The sequence below is a fragment of the Gracilinanus agilis genome, chromosome 2, assembly GCF_016433145.1.
Source record: "Gracilinanus agilis isolate LMUSP501 chromosome 2, AgileGrace, whole genome shotgun sequence".
Classification (NCBI taxonomy): domain Eukaryota; kingdom Metazoa; phylum Chordata; class Mammalia; order Didelphimorphia; family Didelphidae; genus Gracilinanus; species Gracilinanus agilis.
Window position 1 is genome coordinate 462,048,544 of NC_058131.1, and position 19,518 is coordinate 462,068,061.

Here is a 19,518-nt window from a genome sequence, read left to right on the forward strand (position 1 = left end):
AGTCCAAAAACCAAATTTAGGGAGCCCAAAGCCAAACTCACTCTGAAGCCACCGACTCAGGAATGGGTTCATCAAGCAGTTCTAGGCTGTGCAGGATCCAATAGCAGAGCCAGGGGCGGCTAGCATCCAGACACTGTGAGATGGAAAGAAAACACGTCCCTTATTCAAACTACTCCATGGCACTGCTGACATGGTGGCATCTCACTCCAGGCAGTCTAGTAAGGGATAAGTCAGAGTATCTTATTGACAAAAATAAGTAAATGAAGGAGAATGGCTCTGGAGAGGTATGACCTTGACCAGGAACTAATATAACAAAGGAATAATATCATAATGGATTCCACCTTAAACCAAGTAGATCCTCAACTATAAGTGAACTAAAAATGCTAAGGGATGGCCAGCTAAGTGATTCAATGGATAGAAAGCCAAACCTCGAGCTGGGAGGATATGGATTCAAATGGGAACTCAGATACTTCCTAGCTATATGACCTGGGCAAGTCACTTAACTCCAACTGCCTACCTCTTGCCAGTCTTCTACCTTACAACCAATACTCAGTTACTGATTCTAAGACAAAAGGTAAGGGTTTAAAACAAAGGGCTAAAGGGAACATAAAAACTCTTTGGTAACCTTGTTGGGAGCATTGGGAGGCAGGGAGAGGAAAGAAGTTTTCTGTCTTTGGTGACACTACTAATAAATGCTGTTGTCAAACAAGCCCAACAGAAAAAAGTAACTTCAGAAAGGTATTTCGAGTATTTAATAGAAAAAGCTCATTCCAAAGAAAAAAATAATAGAAGGATAAAAAGCCCATGATATAGCTATAGCTATATAAATTTAGTTGAACACCAAAAAGGCTCCTACTCTTTTTTTTTTTAAATCTGAAAACCAGGTCATCCAGATCAGATACTTGACCCAGATGTTCTTTTGAAGTTATATGAGGAAAGGAAGGGGATAGCCAACATGACTTCACCTCATAAAGGAAGTAGGCATCTGGGTACTACAATGACAGTCATATAACAAGAATAGTATAGTACACTAGACAACCTTGGGAAGGAGGCTATGAGCAGGTAAGAGGGTAGAGAGGCTTGTCTGGTCAGTTTGAAATTCAGGACTCCTGAGCAAATGTGTTTACCTCATAGGCATCTGTCAGCTGTCGAAGACCTCTTTTCAGATAATGGAAGTGCTTCTCTCGATGCAGAATAAGTCTGGAAAGATAAAGAGCTTATTATAAATAAGTCTTCACAGAAGGCTTTACATGACTACCCTTCCCTCCAAAAATTAAACATATACATATTCTCCTCATCTCGCCAAATTCATAGAATAAATAACCCAATCCTCTTATAGCTAATCTTTTTATGGAAGAAAAAAAAAAGCAAATAAACTGGGTGCCCATCAATTGGAGAATGGTTAAACAAATTGTAGCACATGAATGTCATGAAATATTGTTGTGACCCAAGAAATAATGAATGCAAAAAGTCAGAGAAATAAGAGAAGGCTTATATGAACTGATGCAGAGCGAAGGACGAAAAACCAGGATGATGATATATAAAATGACTACAAAAATGTAAACTAAAACATCACCAAAGGGCAACAAAATTCAGATTGAATGCAATGACCAATCATGGTTCAGAAGAACAGAGGTGAAGGACTAGAAGTGAAGCAGATTGTATATACTATCAGAGAAGATAGTTTTACTATTTGACTTAACTATGTTCCTTAGTTACAAGGGAGAATTCAAGAAGGGGAGAGGCATAGGAGCATTTATTGGAAAAGGACTATACTATATAAAAAAAAAGGAGTCAAAACTATAAAAGATAAAAGACCAACATTAAATATCTCAAACAGTCCACTGTCCTATAGCTAGCAAGTTCTTTTCTCCAGTTAGAATCCCTGAAATTCAGAGCCTGACTAGCTGGAGGGTTTCCTCTCCCCACTACCATTCCCTACTCTCTCATAACCTATTTCATTCATACCTGTCTTGTGTCTCTATAACATTCTGCCCTCTCTTTCTAATGTGTCCTACAGAACCTCCATTCTATAGTTAACAAACTGTCCTTCACATTAGGCCTCTTCTCCTCACATACCCTACACCTTTCTATAATCATAGAAGTATGGCTCCTCTTAAGAAAACACTGCATCCTAGACTACCCTCTCCAGTCCTGAAAATACTTCTCCTAGGCTCCCAAATACACTGTCCAGGAGAAGGAATAAGCACAGAAGGAATAGCACCCCTCATTGCCACTTCAAAACCTTCCCCTAGCCTCCATCATTTAGCAACTTCTCCCTTGAAATTCACTTCACTCAGGTATATTGGTCTATCCCAGTGATAGATAACCTTTTAGAGATGGAGTGCCAGGCCCTGCCCCTATTTTACTCCCCCAGACTTAAGTTCCATGCCCACCCCACCACCACATGCTAGGTACACCCTGCCCCCCCTACTCTACACAGGGGAGGGAGGAAGCACTTCCATTGGGCTGCTGGGCAGAAGGGCAGGTGAAGTGAAAAATGTCCTCAGCAAGTATAGAGATGGGGAGGGGAGTGGCTTAAGGGCTCTGTTCCCCTCCAACTCTGCCGCCTGCGAGCTACCCACCTTCTCCTCTGTGCACTCCCATTGGCTGCTGGGCAGAAGCGTGGGACATGTGAAAAAATGTCATCAGGTACAGTGGAGAGGAGAAGGGTAGCAGCTCCTCCTAAGTTTTTCTGCCTTTGTTGTAACAAACTGGGGGAAGGGGGCGGGGGGGGGGGGGAGAAGGGTGTGGCTGCGTGCCACCTTTCCATCCATGCCATAGGTTCACCATCACTGGTCTATCTAGATAAGTTCCAGTTCAGTGCTGAACTCACAGTTTTCCAACCCACTTCAACTCCTGCCCATAGGCTTCAAATTACAAGTTGGTGTCTGACTCCCAGGTCATCAATGTCCTTGGTTCTCATTATCTACTTCAATCCACTCAGACACTCATGGAGATGGTCATACCCTTGAGTTCATCATGACTGCCACTGTGCATAATCAAAAAAAATTTTTTACCATTACATCTTACTTCCTTCCCTATCTCTCTGTACTTCATCCCTCCTGAAATTATTCTCTAACCCTCCTCCACAATCTCCAGTCATGACACCCACTCCTTGTTTTCCCAGGCCATCATCTCATTACAGGATTCTATTTATTCCCCTTAAAATCTATTTTTTTAAATTTTTAATTAAGTTTATTTTTAATTTCAGACTTTTCTCTCTCTCTCCCCATTCCTTCCCCTGCCCACTGTGAGAAGGCAAGAAATACAAAACCCATTACAAATATGAAGCCATACAAAACAACTTTTAAAATCTTGACCCTAGTAACCAGGTCAAATTTACTCTATCCTTGAATCTCTTACCCCCTTGTCTTATCAACCTTTCTCCCTTTCCAAACCCTAAGCCTGGATTATAACACTCGAACCAGCTCCTACTTTGCTACAGTTGAATGCCATTTGAAGAACTAACAGTATTTATTCTAAATCTCTCCTCAAATCACTTATACCACCCTCCTCTCCTCTCCCCCTCAAGCAACAAATTGTGCCTCATATTTTACTGAAAAATTCAAATCCTCTCAACATTTTCCTCTTTCCTTTTCTCCCATCTCAGATGTGACCCTTCTAGACATAACAAGCTCCTCTGCTTATGCCTTTGATCCCATTTCGTCCTGCAGAATGTCCCTTTGATCATTGCTTCTCTTTTTTTAATTTTCAATCACCTCTCCTTATCAATAGACTCCTTCTCTGAGGCCTACAAAAATGGCCAGATATGCCCAACCTAAATTCCTTAAAAAACTTCACTTGACTCTACCCTCTCCTCAAGGCATTGTCCCCTATCTCTCTCATTTTCACAGCCAAAGTCCTTGACAATCATCTGTATTCTGTCTCTGGTTTCTCATCCCCCTCCTCCCATTCATTTTTTCAACTTCTGAATCTACCAACATGAAAACTACTCCCTCCAAAGTTACCAAATAATCTCTTTATTGCAAAATGCATTTACCTTTCCTTGGTCTTCATTATTCTTGCTATTTCTACATTTGGCAGTGCTATTTTCTCTCCTCCCAGAGTTTTTTATGACTTTACTTATTCCTTGTTCCCTTCCTACTGGACTATCATTATCCATTTCATCTGTAGACTAATCATCTCTTCCCCACCCCTTGTGCTATATCCTAGTCTTCTACTAACTGTCTCAGTGATCTAAATGACTCCAATGGGTTTGATTCTCATCTTTTATGTAGAAACCTCACAAATTTACCTATCTAGTCCTCATCTCTCCAGTATTCCAGTCCTTTATCTCCCCATTGACTGCTGGACATCTCCAATTGGATGGCCCTCAGGCAGATTCTTAAGCAACACACCAAAAATGTATCTCATTATGTCTTCCCCAAAACTCACCCCCTCCCAATTCCCTATTTGTTCAAGGAAAATGCCATTCTTCCATTCACCCAGGCAAGTTCAGACCCCAAGAATCATCCTCAACCTTTCATTCTTACTCATACCCTAATCAATTGTGAAGTGTTATATTGAATCTCTGGGAGCTTGAAGTTCACTTTTGATTGACAAATAAGTCAGTTGGATGGAATGTTCCCAGGGAAGTCATGCGAGAGGCAGGAGGAGGGGCAGTTGAGAACCCTGAGCAGAAGTTCTGGGTCTTGGACCTGTGCTGAGGCTGGAGATTGGTGGATCCTGGTCTTGGAGTGAGAGGGTGCAAATATCTCTCTGCAAACTCTTCCTGTATTGAGATACTATTCCAACCTGTACCTGACCACCACCTTGGTGTCTACTGCCCCTAGATATTAGGAGTTTCATCATCTAGATATCTAGGCCCAGGAGGGATCTGAGAAGTGGGCAGGAGACGAAGAAGAGGGTGGAAAGGGTGGACATAACTCAACTGTAAGGCTGAAGATCTATTGAAGAAGAAGTCAAAGATATCCCAGCAGTTTACCTACTCTGGTTTAGTCCTGGCCAGGCTGAACCAGAGGGAAGTTATATTGATTCTTCATCTGCCAGCAGTTGAGATTTCATTAGTAACCATTAGAATAGGATCTCCTATACCACAGTCCTTTACCCATATCCTTCTTGTTTAATATAAAGTTTAAAGTACCTTCCTAAAGCAGTTTCAAAGCTTGTTTTGGGAAGGGAGAAATCGCAGTCAGAATACAAGTCCTTATCCTAGCTAAAGAGCCCAAATCAACCTATCAATTAACCCCAGGTGGGTCCTGAAGGGATCTACTTCTTAGACCTGAAGGATCCTGTCTGGGCAACTGTTATAAGGGAGAAGGGTCATCTTATTTCTCTCTGTACATCATTTCTACCATCTCAAATAGATCAAGAGACCTCCAATAATTATAACAGAAGTCTTGTTGATTCTACCACTACATCTCTCAACTCTGTTCCCTTCTCTTTACACATACCCACAACCACTCCAATTCACACCATCATTACTTCTAGCATGAACCCTTTCAATCATTTCCCAGCAAACATTCAGCCCTTTCTGATTCCACTCCACCTTCAACACAAGTGCCAAATTAGTATTCCTGAAACATAGATCCAGACCATAGCCATCCACTGCTTAAGAAGTTTCAGTGGCTCCCTTTTGCCTCAAGAACAAAATGCAAACCCCTCTGTTTGGTATTTAAAGCCCTTAGTCTAGCCCAGCAATGGTAACTCTTTTAGAGACTGAGTGACCAAATTTCAACTCTCAGTTCACATATGAGCCCTACCCTCTTACCCCAGAGGAGGGAGGAAGTACTCCCACTGGGCTGCTGGGAAGAGGGACAGGTGATGAAAGAAATGTCCCCAGATGCATGTGGAGAGGGGGAAGGGAATAGCACCCTCTGGCACATGTCTAGCCCATGTGTCCATCCTGATTACACATTGCTGCTCTCTCTTTCCCATTAACTCCACATTCCAGGCAAATTAAACTACTTCCTTTTCCCCATATACACAACATGGCTGTCTCCCATTCAAGAGGCACCTTGTACAAGACACCTTTCCTAATTCCTCCAGTTGTTAATATTCTCAACACATCCCTCCTACAGCCCCCCACCCAAAACTACTATGTATTTATTTTATCCATACTTTGTATTTACTTACCTGTGTACATGTTGTTTCCCCCTAGTAGAAATGTAAGGTCCTTGAGGGCAGGGACTGTTTCATTTTTGTCTTTGTATCCCCAGCATCCAGCACAAAGCCTGGCACAAAGTAGGTGCTTAATAAATGCTAGTTGACAAACTTGGGCCTGGAGAAGAATTAAGAAAATTCACCTCCCTTCGTTCTTTGCAGGTGGGGAATTATTGCATATACTGTCAGACTTAATTGGTGTTGGTTAGTTTTGCTGAACTGTTTTTTCCCTCTTTTTAAACAGTTATAAGGGATAGCTTTAAGGGGAAAAGAAGAGGAAGGGATACATTAAGAAATGAAGGTGATATAAAAACAAAAGATGAATTAAAATGATAAAATAAATGCTTGTTGAATTGAATAAAAACATCTAGAAGTCATATTGGAGAACATATATGGGTGATGAGTCAACAACATCCTAACTTCAGAGACTTTATTCTACTGTAAAACCCACAATTTTCACTATACAGCCAGCTAGAGACCACAATTGACAGGGCTCCTGGCTCTTCAACTCTAGTTCCCTTTCTCATTCCAATGATGGAATCATTAATGACTTTCTATGTCTTTCTCTCCATTTTAAATAAATTTCTTCATAGAAGTGAAGAGCACTTCCTTGAGGTTTGTGGTTTCCACTATGACTACCCCTCAGGAATCCACCTATCATGACTTCATTGATATCTCAACTCCTAATTGCTAACCTAAAGCCATAGAGTCAAGTTTTTTTGTTTTGTTTTGTTGTAGCCAATAGCTTTCCTTGATATTTGATCAGTATTGGCATATTGGCTAGAAACCTGTTAGAATGTGCCCCATCCCCCAATGCAACTACCAACAATTTGGAAATTGGTCTTGTTCAAGGACACATGACAAAACTAGTGGAAACGCGCATCGGCCAAGGGTGGGGGGGGGCGCGGGGGGGGGGGTTGAAGGGGAAAGGGGAGCATGAATCATGTAACCACGTTAAAAATGAATATTAATAAATGTTAAAAAAAAAAAAAAAAAAAAAAAAAAAAAAAAAGAATGTGCCCCATCCCATTCACAGAGGGAATAGGTTACTACTCCATTCCCAGAACTTATGGCAAAGAAAAATAAGATTTAAGGATGAATTCAAGGTGCTAAGTCATTATTAATATCTAACTCTTATTTCAATAATAAAATGATGTAGGGTTTTTGTAAGGCAGTACTTCTGTGTCTGTAAAAGAGATCCTCAAAAGAATTAGAGCTACATACCATTAGATTTTTAAGGCTACAGGAAAGAGAAATGATGCCTAATAATATCAAATATTACTATAAAATTCACCTTCAAAATGATGATCCCAAAAGGGCTCATCATGGTTTAAGGTTCTATGAATCTTACTAGAGGAAAATGAGAGAAATAATAAAGGAAGAGGTAAGGAATTTAGTTCAGTTTTTATCTCAGCAAAAGTGGTAAGCCCATCAAAGAGAGTATAGTGCCCTCATACATTTACTTCCAATAGATGGCACCTTTTATTAGCATTTCCAGGGCATACAAAGTATACTTCAGGAGAACAATTAGTCCACTCTCCCTCTTCTGACCAAGGAACCATTATTCTCTGCCTTTCTACCCCACTACTTGTCTACCAAGGGTTTTCTCTGTCACTGTCAAATGAATCAGAAACCTAAGGAAATTTCTATCCAGACTTGGTCCCAGAGTGATTCTACACAATTTGCTCCTCAGAATTCTGTAACTAAAAAGAAGTGTGAGGATTTGAATTTCAAAGGCACTTCCCAGAACTGTCACCATAATTGAACAATCTAATCTCATTAAGTCGATTTCAATTATATACCTTTCCACAATTCCTTCATCCCCTGGGCTGTTCCTATACAAAATTTTAGAGAGCACAAAAAGATGTACTCAATCCTTCCCACACAATTGGCTTTACACAGATTACCCTCACCATCCCCCAGTAAAAATTCCAAGCAAACATTTTGCTGGGAAGTCAATGGCAGGGACAGTCAGAGGAAACCTGCTGAGGATCTGGAAACTGCTTTGGAAATATACTGATAGAGTTTACAGAGATAATTCCTTAGCAGATTTCAACCTACAAAAAAAGTCATCAATAATTATGGGTTAAAGAATTCCCATTAGTTACTTCAATTATTTTCATACCTGAAAATCATTTATTCTTTTTTAAAAGAGTAATCTACATATTAGTCTACTAAGACTGATTTTTAAAAAATTCTTTAATAAATAGAAAAGTATGTTTTTCTCTGTGTGTCAGAAACACACAGACTAAAATGGAGAGCTTCCATTGTTTCACTGATATTCTCATTTACTCATATGATCAGTGTTTTCAGAATTTGCTTTTTTTGATGGCTTGAAAAGAATCGAGAAGAGGGACTTGAGTGAATGAGTACTTGTTACTAAACCCAAGTCTACTGTATCACCTCAAAATAATGAAAATGCACCAAATAAAACAACAAAAAGCAGTTGAAATAAAAAAAAACATTAAAGAAAACACCTTGAGGGAACATTATCAGAAAGACTAAAAAACGAATAAGTTGAAAAGAGATATAATACAATGAAGTAAAACAAAGTTAGAAATCTCCAGAAAGAGAGAATGAGGCAGTCTGGACATAGCACAATAATCATAACAGTAGTTTAGAATTGCAATAAATCTGAAAAGAAAGATCCCATAAAAGACTGAAAATAGGATTACTGAAGGAATTCAAGAAAACAGACATGAAAAACTGACAAAGTAGAAAAGGCTGGGAAATCTAACCCCATTTACTGAAGTCAGACACTTCAATATACACATTGATATCCTGTGGCGTCATAATAAGAAACTTCAATATACATACTGATGTTCTCTCAAATACATAGCTTTCCAATTCAACAACTCTTTCTTCATGACCTACATCTTCACTTGACCTCAGTCACCTATAAAAAGTCACATGTGATGCCAATACTGTGATATAACCTCTTCTTCTTCTCTCTATTGTTCATCTTCAGTATGAACTTTTTTCCCTCCAACCACAAACATACCACTTCTGCTCTGACCTCATTATCGTCCATTATAAAGCCTTACTTCTAAGGCTGATATTTTCAACTGTCTTCTATGTTCTGCCCTTGAATCCTTCTCCCTTTTGTGCTACTACCGTTTCTACTTTGCCAAATCTGATTCTAGGTTACCTGCACCATCTACCTTCTCTGCTCCTAATTCACATGCTGCTGAAAGTTGCTAAAGAAAGTTATACTACCAGCATTTAAAATTTAAATATTTAACTTGTCTCTGCTCACCTGGGCCTTCAACACTTTACAACAAATCCTTCAATTCTTCCCTGATTAACTCTCTGGTGCTTGCTTCTCAATGAGAAGCTTCAAACTACCTCTTATCTACTTGAGACTTTACCACTCCCTCTCAGCAGAAGTCCTTTCTATGCTTTACTTAGAAATAAAAGCCATCCAATGTGAACTCCCTCTTTTCTCTTATTCCTCTCTCAAAATCCACCAATATTGATCTTGTGTTCTTTGCTTCAGTGCCTAGAGAGGTGGATCTTCATCCTTTTTTTTTTTTTTAAACCCTTGTACTTCGGTGTATTGTCTCATAGGTGGAAGAGTGGTAAGGGTGGGCAATGGGGGTCAAGTGACTTGCCCAGAGTCACACAGCTGGGAAGTGGCTGAGGCCGGGTTTGAACCTAGGACCTCCTGTCTCTAGGCCTGACTCTCACTCCACTGAGCTACCCAGCTGCCCCCTCATCCTTTTTTTAAATGAAGTTTTTACTTCTTTATTGAGAAATACTTTTCCAGACTCTGTAAATTGGATACTTCAAATAAAACCAATTGACAATAGAAACCAAAACAAATACTGTCAGAAAATCTTTTTTTGAAGAGGAAAAATTAATTAAGGGTTAGCAGGATCCAGGACACACACAAGAAACCTGTATTTGATCGCTGAAAAACTTTTTAGATTTTTTAAGAATTGACCTTTCAAACTGATTTTTCCCAAAGGAAAAAAACCACAGAATGAATGGCAGCAGTTTCTTCTGCCATCTATTGCTTGGGTTGTAACCCAGAGAATTTTAATCTCCACATGATGAGTGTAGGGGTTATTTAGCTTCAGATATCCAGTTTTTCTAGTCTAAGAGGTAGCAGCGACCATGGCCACCTTCTGAGCAACTTCCTTCTTGGCATGATGAGTTTGTGCTACTGGAATGGTTTCTTCCACCTTTGAACAGAGGGATTCTGGAGACTCTGGCATATGCAGCAGTTCTGAATTATCTATCCCTAGCAGCATACCTGCAATCTTCCCTGCTAAATTATTGTGCATGGTTTCAATCAATGGGAACAAAACTCTCTCAGCATCTGCTTCTCTTCCTGAGCAACAGCCAGCATGAAAGCTGTCAGGGGCTCTTGGCCTTGTGCATGGATTGCTGCCTGAGGTGTCTGAAAAGGCTGGATAGCTGGATGGAGGCTTTGGACATCTGCAATATATTTGTTAGGAAGGACAACTCTAGATGCAGGGGTAGCAATAGAGGGTCTAGGGCAGTGATGGTGAACCTTTTAGAGATGGAATGCTGTGGCCCCCCCAAATCCCCCCCCCCACCCCAGACAGGGGAGGGAGAAAATTCTCCCATTGGGCTGCTGAGCAGAGGGAGGGTGATGTGAAAAAATGTCATCAGACATGGTAGAGAGGGAAAGGGGAGCAGCTCCTCTGAGTCTCTCTGCAATTCTACTAATAAACTGGGGGGAAGGTTGCCCACGTGCCCACAGAGAGCACTCTGCATTGCCATCTTTGGTACCCCTCTCATAGGTTTGCCATCACTGGTCTAGGAGATAAATTTTACCCAGCAGTGGGCACCCCCACTCACTGAGGTATAGTAGGAAGACCTTGTGAAGCCTTAGCATTACTGGCTGGAGTCAGGTCAGGTGGTGAAGCCTGGGTGTAGCCCAAACTGGCAAATGGTATTTGGTTTTTGCAGTCTCGGACTGGATCTCACCTGGACTATTTGATTGGGAGCATAATAAGGAGGCCTAATCTGGGCCTGAGGCATGTAATAGGTATAGGCTTTAAAAGCATGAAGTATCCCGTGGGAGTTGGTTGAATCTGATGATCATGTTGGTAGGAAGGGCTCTCATTCCTGCAATATACTGCATATACTGATTGGTTAAGTGGGCTTTTTACCCTTCCTTTCCTTTGGGCAAGTGCAATATACTGGACACCTTTATCAGAAGATAACATTAATACACGAAAATTGTTTGTTTGTTTTTAATTTTTACTTCCATTGGACCTGGAAGATTTTTCCTCACTAAGGAAATATATGAACTCTAATATGTACATTAATATACTGAGAAGCAGAATTGTTCCAGAATTACAGAAATTCCCAAATGGAGATGAAATATTGCAATGCCACCTGGCACCAAGCAACATATGAAAAGTTAAGAAACCTAAATAAGGGATGGGGATAAACGTGTATAACCTAGTAAGTCATTAGATTTAAACCTCATTGAAAACTTATGAGCTATAATGAAGGCTAGTTAGAAAAACAGACTGTTTTAAAGTTAAACTTAATATTCAATATGAACAAATGTAGTTTTGTGAAGAATTAAAGACTATCAAAATCTTGTAACCTCAGTACCAAAGAATATGGGGATTTCAGCAAAACAAGGCTACATTTCATGTTAAGAAATTTTGTGAAGATGTTAAAAAGTTACAAGTTTTGTTGTATGTCAATAAATATAACTTTTATTTTGTCCCAGTTAATTTCCATACCCTCCAAGAATACAAAATCCTCAGCCTTGCATTTAAAGCTCTCTACAATCTGTGCTTAACTTTTCCATACATTTCCTTCCCTTTCATGTGCTCTGTTCTCTAGCTAAACAATCCTACTTCAGCATTCCATTTCATGTGATACCTAGAATACTTTCTGTATGAACATCCGACTCTTTAGAACTTTCTTCCTTTAAAATTCGGCCCATGCAGCAATACTGTGGAACGATCAACTATGACAGACTTAGCTAAAGCTAAAAGCTGAGAGATTCTCAACAATGCAATGATCTAGAACAATTCTAAGGGACTTAAGACAAAAAATGCTATCTATCTGAAGAAAAAGAACTGTTGGAATAAGAATGCAGATTTTTCACTTTAGTTTATTTGGGGTTTTGGTTTTATATGATTATTCTCACAAAAATGACCAATCAATATGGAAATATGTTTTGCATGATAATACATATATAAACCAGATCAAACTGCCTGCCAGATCTGGGAAAGAAGAGGGAAGGGAGGGAGATAATTTGGATCATATAACTTCAAAAAGCTTATGTGGAAATTTTCATGTAATTGATAAAATAAAAAATCTTTATAATAAAAAATAAAATTCAGCTCATGGGCTGCTTCCTATAGGAGGCCATATTTCATTCCCTGCAGATATCAGTGCCCTATCCATCCTGAAATTGTCTTGTGGTTATTTATCAAATTCAGTCTTGTTTTTTCCTGGGAGAATTTAAGATCTATAGGGAATTTTTTTTGTCTGTGTACTCCCACTGCTTAATACAGTACCATGTATAATGCAAACACAAGTTTGTTAAATTAAACTGATGAATTAACAAAAGATGATGTAAATGGAAAATGAAAATGTCATCTGACATGACTTGATAAAAGACCAAACCACAGAAATAATTTTAAAAGTATACTAAAGCTAACAATAATAAAACAATCCAATAAAATGTATAGAATACAACTACAGCAATACTTAAAGGAAAATATCTATTCTTAAACATTAACATTAATAAAAGAGAAAAAAGGACTAATGAATTGTACGTGCAATTTTTAAAAATCTAAAAAAACAGCAAATTAATAATCTCTTATGTGACCTACATATTAAAGATCATACCATTAAAAAAAAAATGAACAGAACCAGATGAGATGACTTTAACAGTTTTGGCTAGTGAATGAATTCATAACCAAATAAGGAACAGAGGCAATTACAAAAAATAAAAAAGATCATTTCATTTCCATGAAATTTTGCCACAAATTTAATAACTCCAGGAATAGGATTTCCTATATCAATGGAGTAAAATGTATGTAGTGTAAGGGGAGAAAGGGGGTTTTTTGAAGCCAAGGAGAAGGTATGGCGGGCATTTGAATTAGATCTTAATGGGCACATGGCTGTTAAAAAAACCCTAATATATTTAAATATATCCATCTATATTAATTTTATTTGTAATAGTAGCAAGTCCGATCTGACCTGATATTCGAGATATAAACAATTAATGGAAATATAGGGAAAATTTTATATAAACAATTCTCCAAAGAAGCATTAACTATAAGAATAACTATAAATCATATGAAATAATGCTCAAAATCAATGATACGAAGAGAATGAAAATCAAAATAAGTCTAAGTTGCCACATTATACCTATTATATATCATTCTATCCATCCAAAGATGACAAATAACAGAAGATTAGCTACTGGAAGACTTATATAAAGACAAACTTTTTTGATAGAGCTGTGATGAACTGGTCCAAATATTTTAGAAAGTAATTTATAATTATGCAAAGAAATGACCAAAATGGTTATATTCCCTAGACCCTGACATCCTACTACTAAGCCTATACCCCAAGAATAAATGAAAAATGGTAAAAAAAGAAAATTCCCTGGTCATCGAAATACTTAGAGTAGCACTTTTGTAGCAATGAACAAAGTTGCTGTCCAACAATAGGGGAATCACTAAATAGGATATATGAATGCACTGGAAAATTACTGTATTTATTTTTAATGATGAAAATAATGAATACAATTCTCAATATTCATGGAAAGCTTTATATGAATGGATATAAAATGAAGTAAATAGAATCAGGAAAACATACATGGAAGAGTTCTTAATCTTTTATTTGTCATGGATTCTCTTTCGCAGTCTGGTGACACCTATGTGTCCTTCCTTTCACAAAACAATGGTTTTAAATGCACAAAATAAAACAGATAGGATTATGAAAGAAAGCAATTTATGTTGAAATACAGTTAACAAAATATTTTTTAAGCAAGCACAGACTCCAGTTTAAAGACTGCAGGAATAAATACACAACGACTACAATGAGGTAAATGGAAAATACCAATTTTAAAAACACCATTAAAACAATTGAAGCTAAATGCTATGAAGTTATAATAACAAGTTTGGCACCAAAAAAGAAAGATAAAAAGGCACCTCTATCCATTCCCACAGTGCCACAGTACCATAATGGAACACTACAGATAAAGTCAAGAATACTTCTTCAATGTGTTAAATATTTTTGCTTAACTGGAGTTGTTTTCGGTTTTTTATTCTTTGTTGTAAGGGACAGTTCTCTATAAGGCTGTAGAGGGAAGAATATGGTAAGAAGTGTGGCTTATATAAAAACAAAGAAAGCAATAAAATTTATTTTAAAAAATTAATCATCTGCAAATAAGCACCAGAGATTTTGACAAATATGAAATAAACAGAAGTGACAGTTTTAAAAAACTGAAATAATATGCTAGTTGGTTTTTTGAAGATTGACAAAATTAGTAAACTATCAGATAACTTTGTCCAAAAAGAGTGAACAAATATTAGAAACACAAATAAAATATCTATTTTTTGTCTGTTTTCAGGGAATATTCTTTGTAAGGGGGTTTGTAGGGTGTTTTTTAGATAATGTCTGTTGAGTCAAAATAAAATGAATCAATTTTTTAAAAAACCAAATAAAGATAAAAATGAAAAGGTAGATATTTACCACAAATAGAGGAGAAGTTTTCAGGAACCACTATACTAAATTACATGGAAATAAAAACATAAGTGAAATAGATGAATATCTTCAAAAAATTTAAGTATTAAAACATGAAAGAGAGAACACAAGTAACTCAAAAATTACAAAGCTGATAACATAAATAGCTCAATTTCAAAAAAGTAATTAAGCAAACTATAAATGGACTCTCAGAAAAATACTTTCGGTTCATACAGACTTACAAAAGAATTTTATCACATAATTAAAAAAAATCAATATACTTCTTGTTATAGAAACTTTTCTCAAAACAAAAAGGAGAAATAATATTTTATCAAACACCTCAATGAAGCAAATATAGTCTGGATTCCCAAAAAAAAAGAGGAATAAAGCAGAAAATGAACTGCAGATTTTCCTGACTCCAAGATCAGCAAGCTATCTACTATGCCACAATGCCTCCACTAATGAATACCTAAACAAAAATATTCAATAAAATATTGGGTGACCCTGGGCAAGTCACTTGACCCCCATTGCCTACCCTTACCAATCTTCCACCTATAAGTCAATACACAGAAGTTAAGGGTTTAAAATTAAAAAAAATAAAATAAAATAAAAATAAAAATATTGGCAAAAAAAAAAACAACCACCATTTACAGTAACATATGCAAAAAAATTCATTAAAACAAAGGAATGATTTATGCCAGCAATGCAATGATGGTTCAACACTAAGAAAACAAGTAGTATAATAAATCAGATTAATGATCAATGGATCGTGAAAAAAATTTTCTATAAAATAGAGCTTATGTTTAAGACAATAAAAAGCAAAAAGCAAAAAAAAAGCAAGAAGCTCTTTTCTGAGAACTATGAGCTACCGTTAGCTACCATTCCCATTATAAAGGGAAAATATTGGAAGATTTTCAATAAGATCAGGAATAAAATAGAGATGGCCATCATCACTGTTTTATTGAACCTGGTAAAGGAAATATTAGACATAACAATAAAACAAATTAAAAAAAGGACTTAAGGGAATAAGCTTTGGCAAAAGGAGGCAAAATTATCTCTATTTGTAAATGTAGTTTATTTAGAATCAGAGAAGCAAACAAAAAAAATAAGACAATTTCTTCAGCAAATGAGATAAAGTAAAGCAAGGGCTTTGAAAATCTTCAGTAACTATTGTTATTTAGCAGGATATAAAAGAAATACAGAAAAGATCATCAGCATTCCAAATATTACCACTAAGATAAACTATGGAAAGAGCTGTTATTTATTTATTTATTTATTTGTTTGTTTGTTTTTTAGCCCTTGTACTTTGGTGTATTGTCTCATAGGTGGAAGACTGGCAAGGGTGGGCAATGGGAGTCAAGTGACTTGCCCAGGGTCACACAAGGAGCTGTTATTTAAAACAAGATCAAAATGCATTAATTATTTAAGGATTAACTTACCAAGACACACACAGGATTTGTATAAATTGAAGCACAAAACAATTTTCACAGAAATAAAGTGAATACATATACAGTAGTCATGATAAGACTGTCCTAATATAGTACAAGTAACGATACTATTTAAATTAATTAATCTACAGTTTAATGCTAAACCAAATTGCCACAGTATACTTTAAAGTATTGGACAAAGTGATAACTAAATCAATATGGAACAAGAAAAAGTTAACTACACCTAGAGAAATAATGAAAAAAGTAGAAATTAAAGGGAGTCTGGCATGAGTAGATCTCAAATTATGTAAGACAGTTATTATAAAAAATATTCAATATTAACAATCAATCAACAAGCATTTATTAAGCACCTATGATGTGCCAGGCACTGTGCTAGGCGATGAGGATACAAAGACAAAAATGAAACAGACCCTACTCTCAAGGAGCTTACATTCTTGTGGTGGAGACAATATATACATATGTAAGTATATACAGAATAAAAACAAAATAAATACAAGATAGTTTAGAGAGGAAGGGCATTAGAATTGTGGGAATCAGAAAAAGGTTTCATGTAGCTAATTCTTTAAGTAAAGGATTCTATGAAGTGGTAGTAAGGAAAAAATGCAATCTTCAGAGAGAGTGCATGAATATCAAGGACAAAGTATTATTTGGAGGTACGGCAAAAAGGCTAGTTTTCCTAAACTACAGAGTGCTAGAAGGGGGATATATAATGAACTTGGAAAAGGAGTTAAGAACCAAGTTGTAAAGGGCTTTAAAAAAACAAAGAGAAGAATTTATATAAGGAGCCACTGGAGTTTATTAAGTGGGAGAGTGACATGGTCAGAATTGTACTTTTAAAAAGTCACTGGTAGCTGTGTAGAGGATGGACTGGAGTAGGGAGAGACTTGAGACAGGGAGACCAATTAGGAGGCCACTGCAATAGTCCAGGTGAGAGGTGATGTGGGTCTAGATACTAAATAAAAATAGAAACATTGATCAATAAAATGGATCAGATAAGCAAAGAAATTCATACATCAGTCTCATCTTCAATAAATCCAAGAACATAAAATATCAGAAAAAGAGGTTTTTTATTATTCAATAAAAACCACTAGAAAAACTGGAAAGCAATTTGTTGGAAAATAGCTTTAGCCCAACATTTTACAACACATACTATAGTAAATTCCAGATAAGTAAACAAGCTAAATGTAAAGTTTCAGGATTGAAAAGTTAAGAGTTTCTTATAACTTAAAGATTCCATAACCTTCTCTCTTGTGGTTTAAAGAATCTATAACCAACAATAATAGAACATATTATAAAAGACAAAACAGACTATACCAATCATATAAAATTTTTAAAAGTTTGTACAAATAAATAAATTCAGCTAAAATAAGAAGGAAAGTATCTGTATTAAACATCTCTGATAAAATCTGAAGGGAATTAACACAAACTTGCAGGAAAAAAAAGCCATTCCCCAACTGACAAGTGATCAAAGGAAATGAACATAAAATTCTCAAAAGAAATGCAAACTATCAACAGTTACCTCTTTAACGTGTTTAAAATCTCTACTAATGCAGAAAAATCCAAATGAAAACAACCATAAGATTACTTCACATCAATAAAAATAACAAAAATTTAGCATCACTGCAGATATAGGGGTAAAAGGCATACAAATTCACTGTATAGAAACTGAAAATCATTTTGGAAAACAATATAGATTTTGCAAGAAAAGTTACAAAATTGCTCATGTCCTTTGACACATCTGACCCACTACTGGATTTAAATTCCAAAAATATTGACAAGAAAAATATGAAAATGTCCATATAGTACCAGCAGAACTACAGAAGCTTTGGTCATCTAGTAGTCACGGGGTAAAATCTTAGTGAACTAATAATAATAGCAGAGACATTGGTCCCTCCTGCCCCGGATCAAAATGGACAAGTTACAAAGATGGGGGAATCACTCACTGGGTGTTTCTTTCCATATCCAACAGTATATCTTACCTTGGCACATGATGGTTGATCTTATAAGTATTGAAGACCTCTTGTATCTTATCTTCTACTTTTGCCTAGTAAAGAGACAGGAGATGGAGGGGAGAAAACAGAAGTGTGAATCAGAATTCTATAAAGTCAATATCCTATTGTCTCAGAGAGTTCCTGCCAATAGCAATCAATCAGTAAGTATTAAGTGCCAGGGACTATGTGGAAGTGCTGAAGATAAATGACAAAAGTGAAAGAATCCTTATCAAGCAGCTTACATTCTAGCTGGGGTTATAACATGTACATTTACAATATAAGAAACATTCCTTGATTAATGAAGAATTCGTTTTCACTTATGACAATACTCTTACTAAATTAACCTTTCAGATCTTTGTAACAAGAAATGTTACAAATTCCAAAGCTAACTATAACATGTAGTTAGAAAAACTACAGTAGTTTTTCTAAGGGTAACTTCAAAAATATACTTTCAAGTTGCTTTAAATAATACAAATTGCCTGAGTCCCTAAGCATTTGCTGTCCTGGAATTGCCTCTGCTATTAAGGGGAGGAATAAAAAGAATACTCTGAAATGAAATAGTCTAAAACTGAGGTGTCAAATAATACTGCTATCAAGATTCCAGAGTGTAGTCCAAATCAAATTAAAATGTAATTAAGAAATCTCTAACAAAATACAAACAGAACACAATGTTAATATATGGTTTTCCAAGTCATTATGCACCATCAAGATCCTTATATATGGGTTAATGGTCCCAGATTCTATCTGATACTCCTTGTCTAAAACAGTTAGCTTTGGAATTGTTTTGAAATCACTTGAACACGCACCTATTTGATGGGTCAGAAACTCAAAACATTTCAAAAACCATCAGTTAAAAGGTTGTTAAAGATGTTCAGAGCCTTAAACTTCCCATTCACTGAATTTTTACCTAGCAAAAAAAGCATCTCACAGACCAATATGAAGCACCAACCTAAATGGAGCTCTCTTTCTCTAAGTTTGCTCTAATTCATAACTTCCCCAGGTAGTGAAAAGGAATTAGAGATGGAAAAGTAAATAAGAAATACAGAATAGTAAACAAAGGTCTTAGGCAGTTATTCAGCTAAATTAGATCAAAAGCAAGGTCATACTATGTTAACTGGATGAAACAAAACTAAGTAGAAAAGAAAAAAACCCTCAAACACAAGCCTACTTGAATCTATATGCTCGTTTAAAATCATCCAAAGGCTAGTGTAAAACAGTCAAATTCAAATAGAAATTGGTCCCTAAAGCCATACAGA

General features: G+C 36.5%; 1 protein-coding gene across 1 annotated transcript in view; it reads right to left on the reverse strand.

The window, feature by feature from the left end:
- Positions 1-19,518, reverse strand: part of LOC123237732 (protein farnesyltransferase subunit beta) — an 88,353-nt gene that overhangs the window by 51,315 nt on the left and 17,520 nt on the right. The window contains exons 2-4 of the mRNA XM_044664844.1: positions 18,251-18,315; positions 1,128-1,200; positions 42-133 (exon numbers count right to left, since the gene is read on the reverse strand). Of these exons, the coding sequence (XP_044520779.1) occupies positions 42-133; positions 1,128-1,200; positions 18,251-18,315 (230 nt within the window). The remainder of the gene's footprint in view (positions 1-41; positions 134-1,127; positions 1,201-18,250; positions 18,316-19,518) is intronic.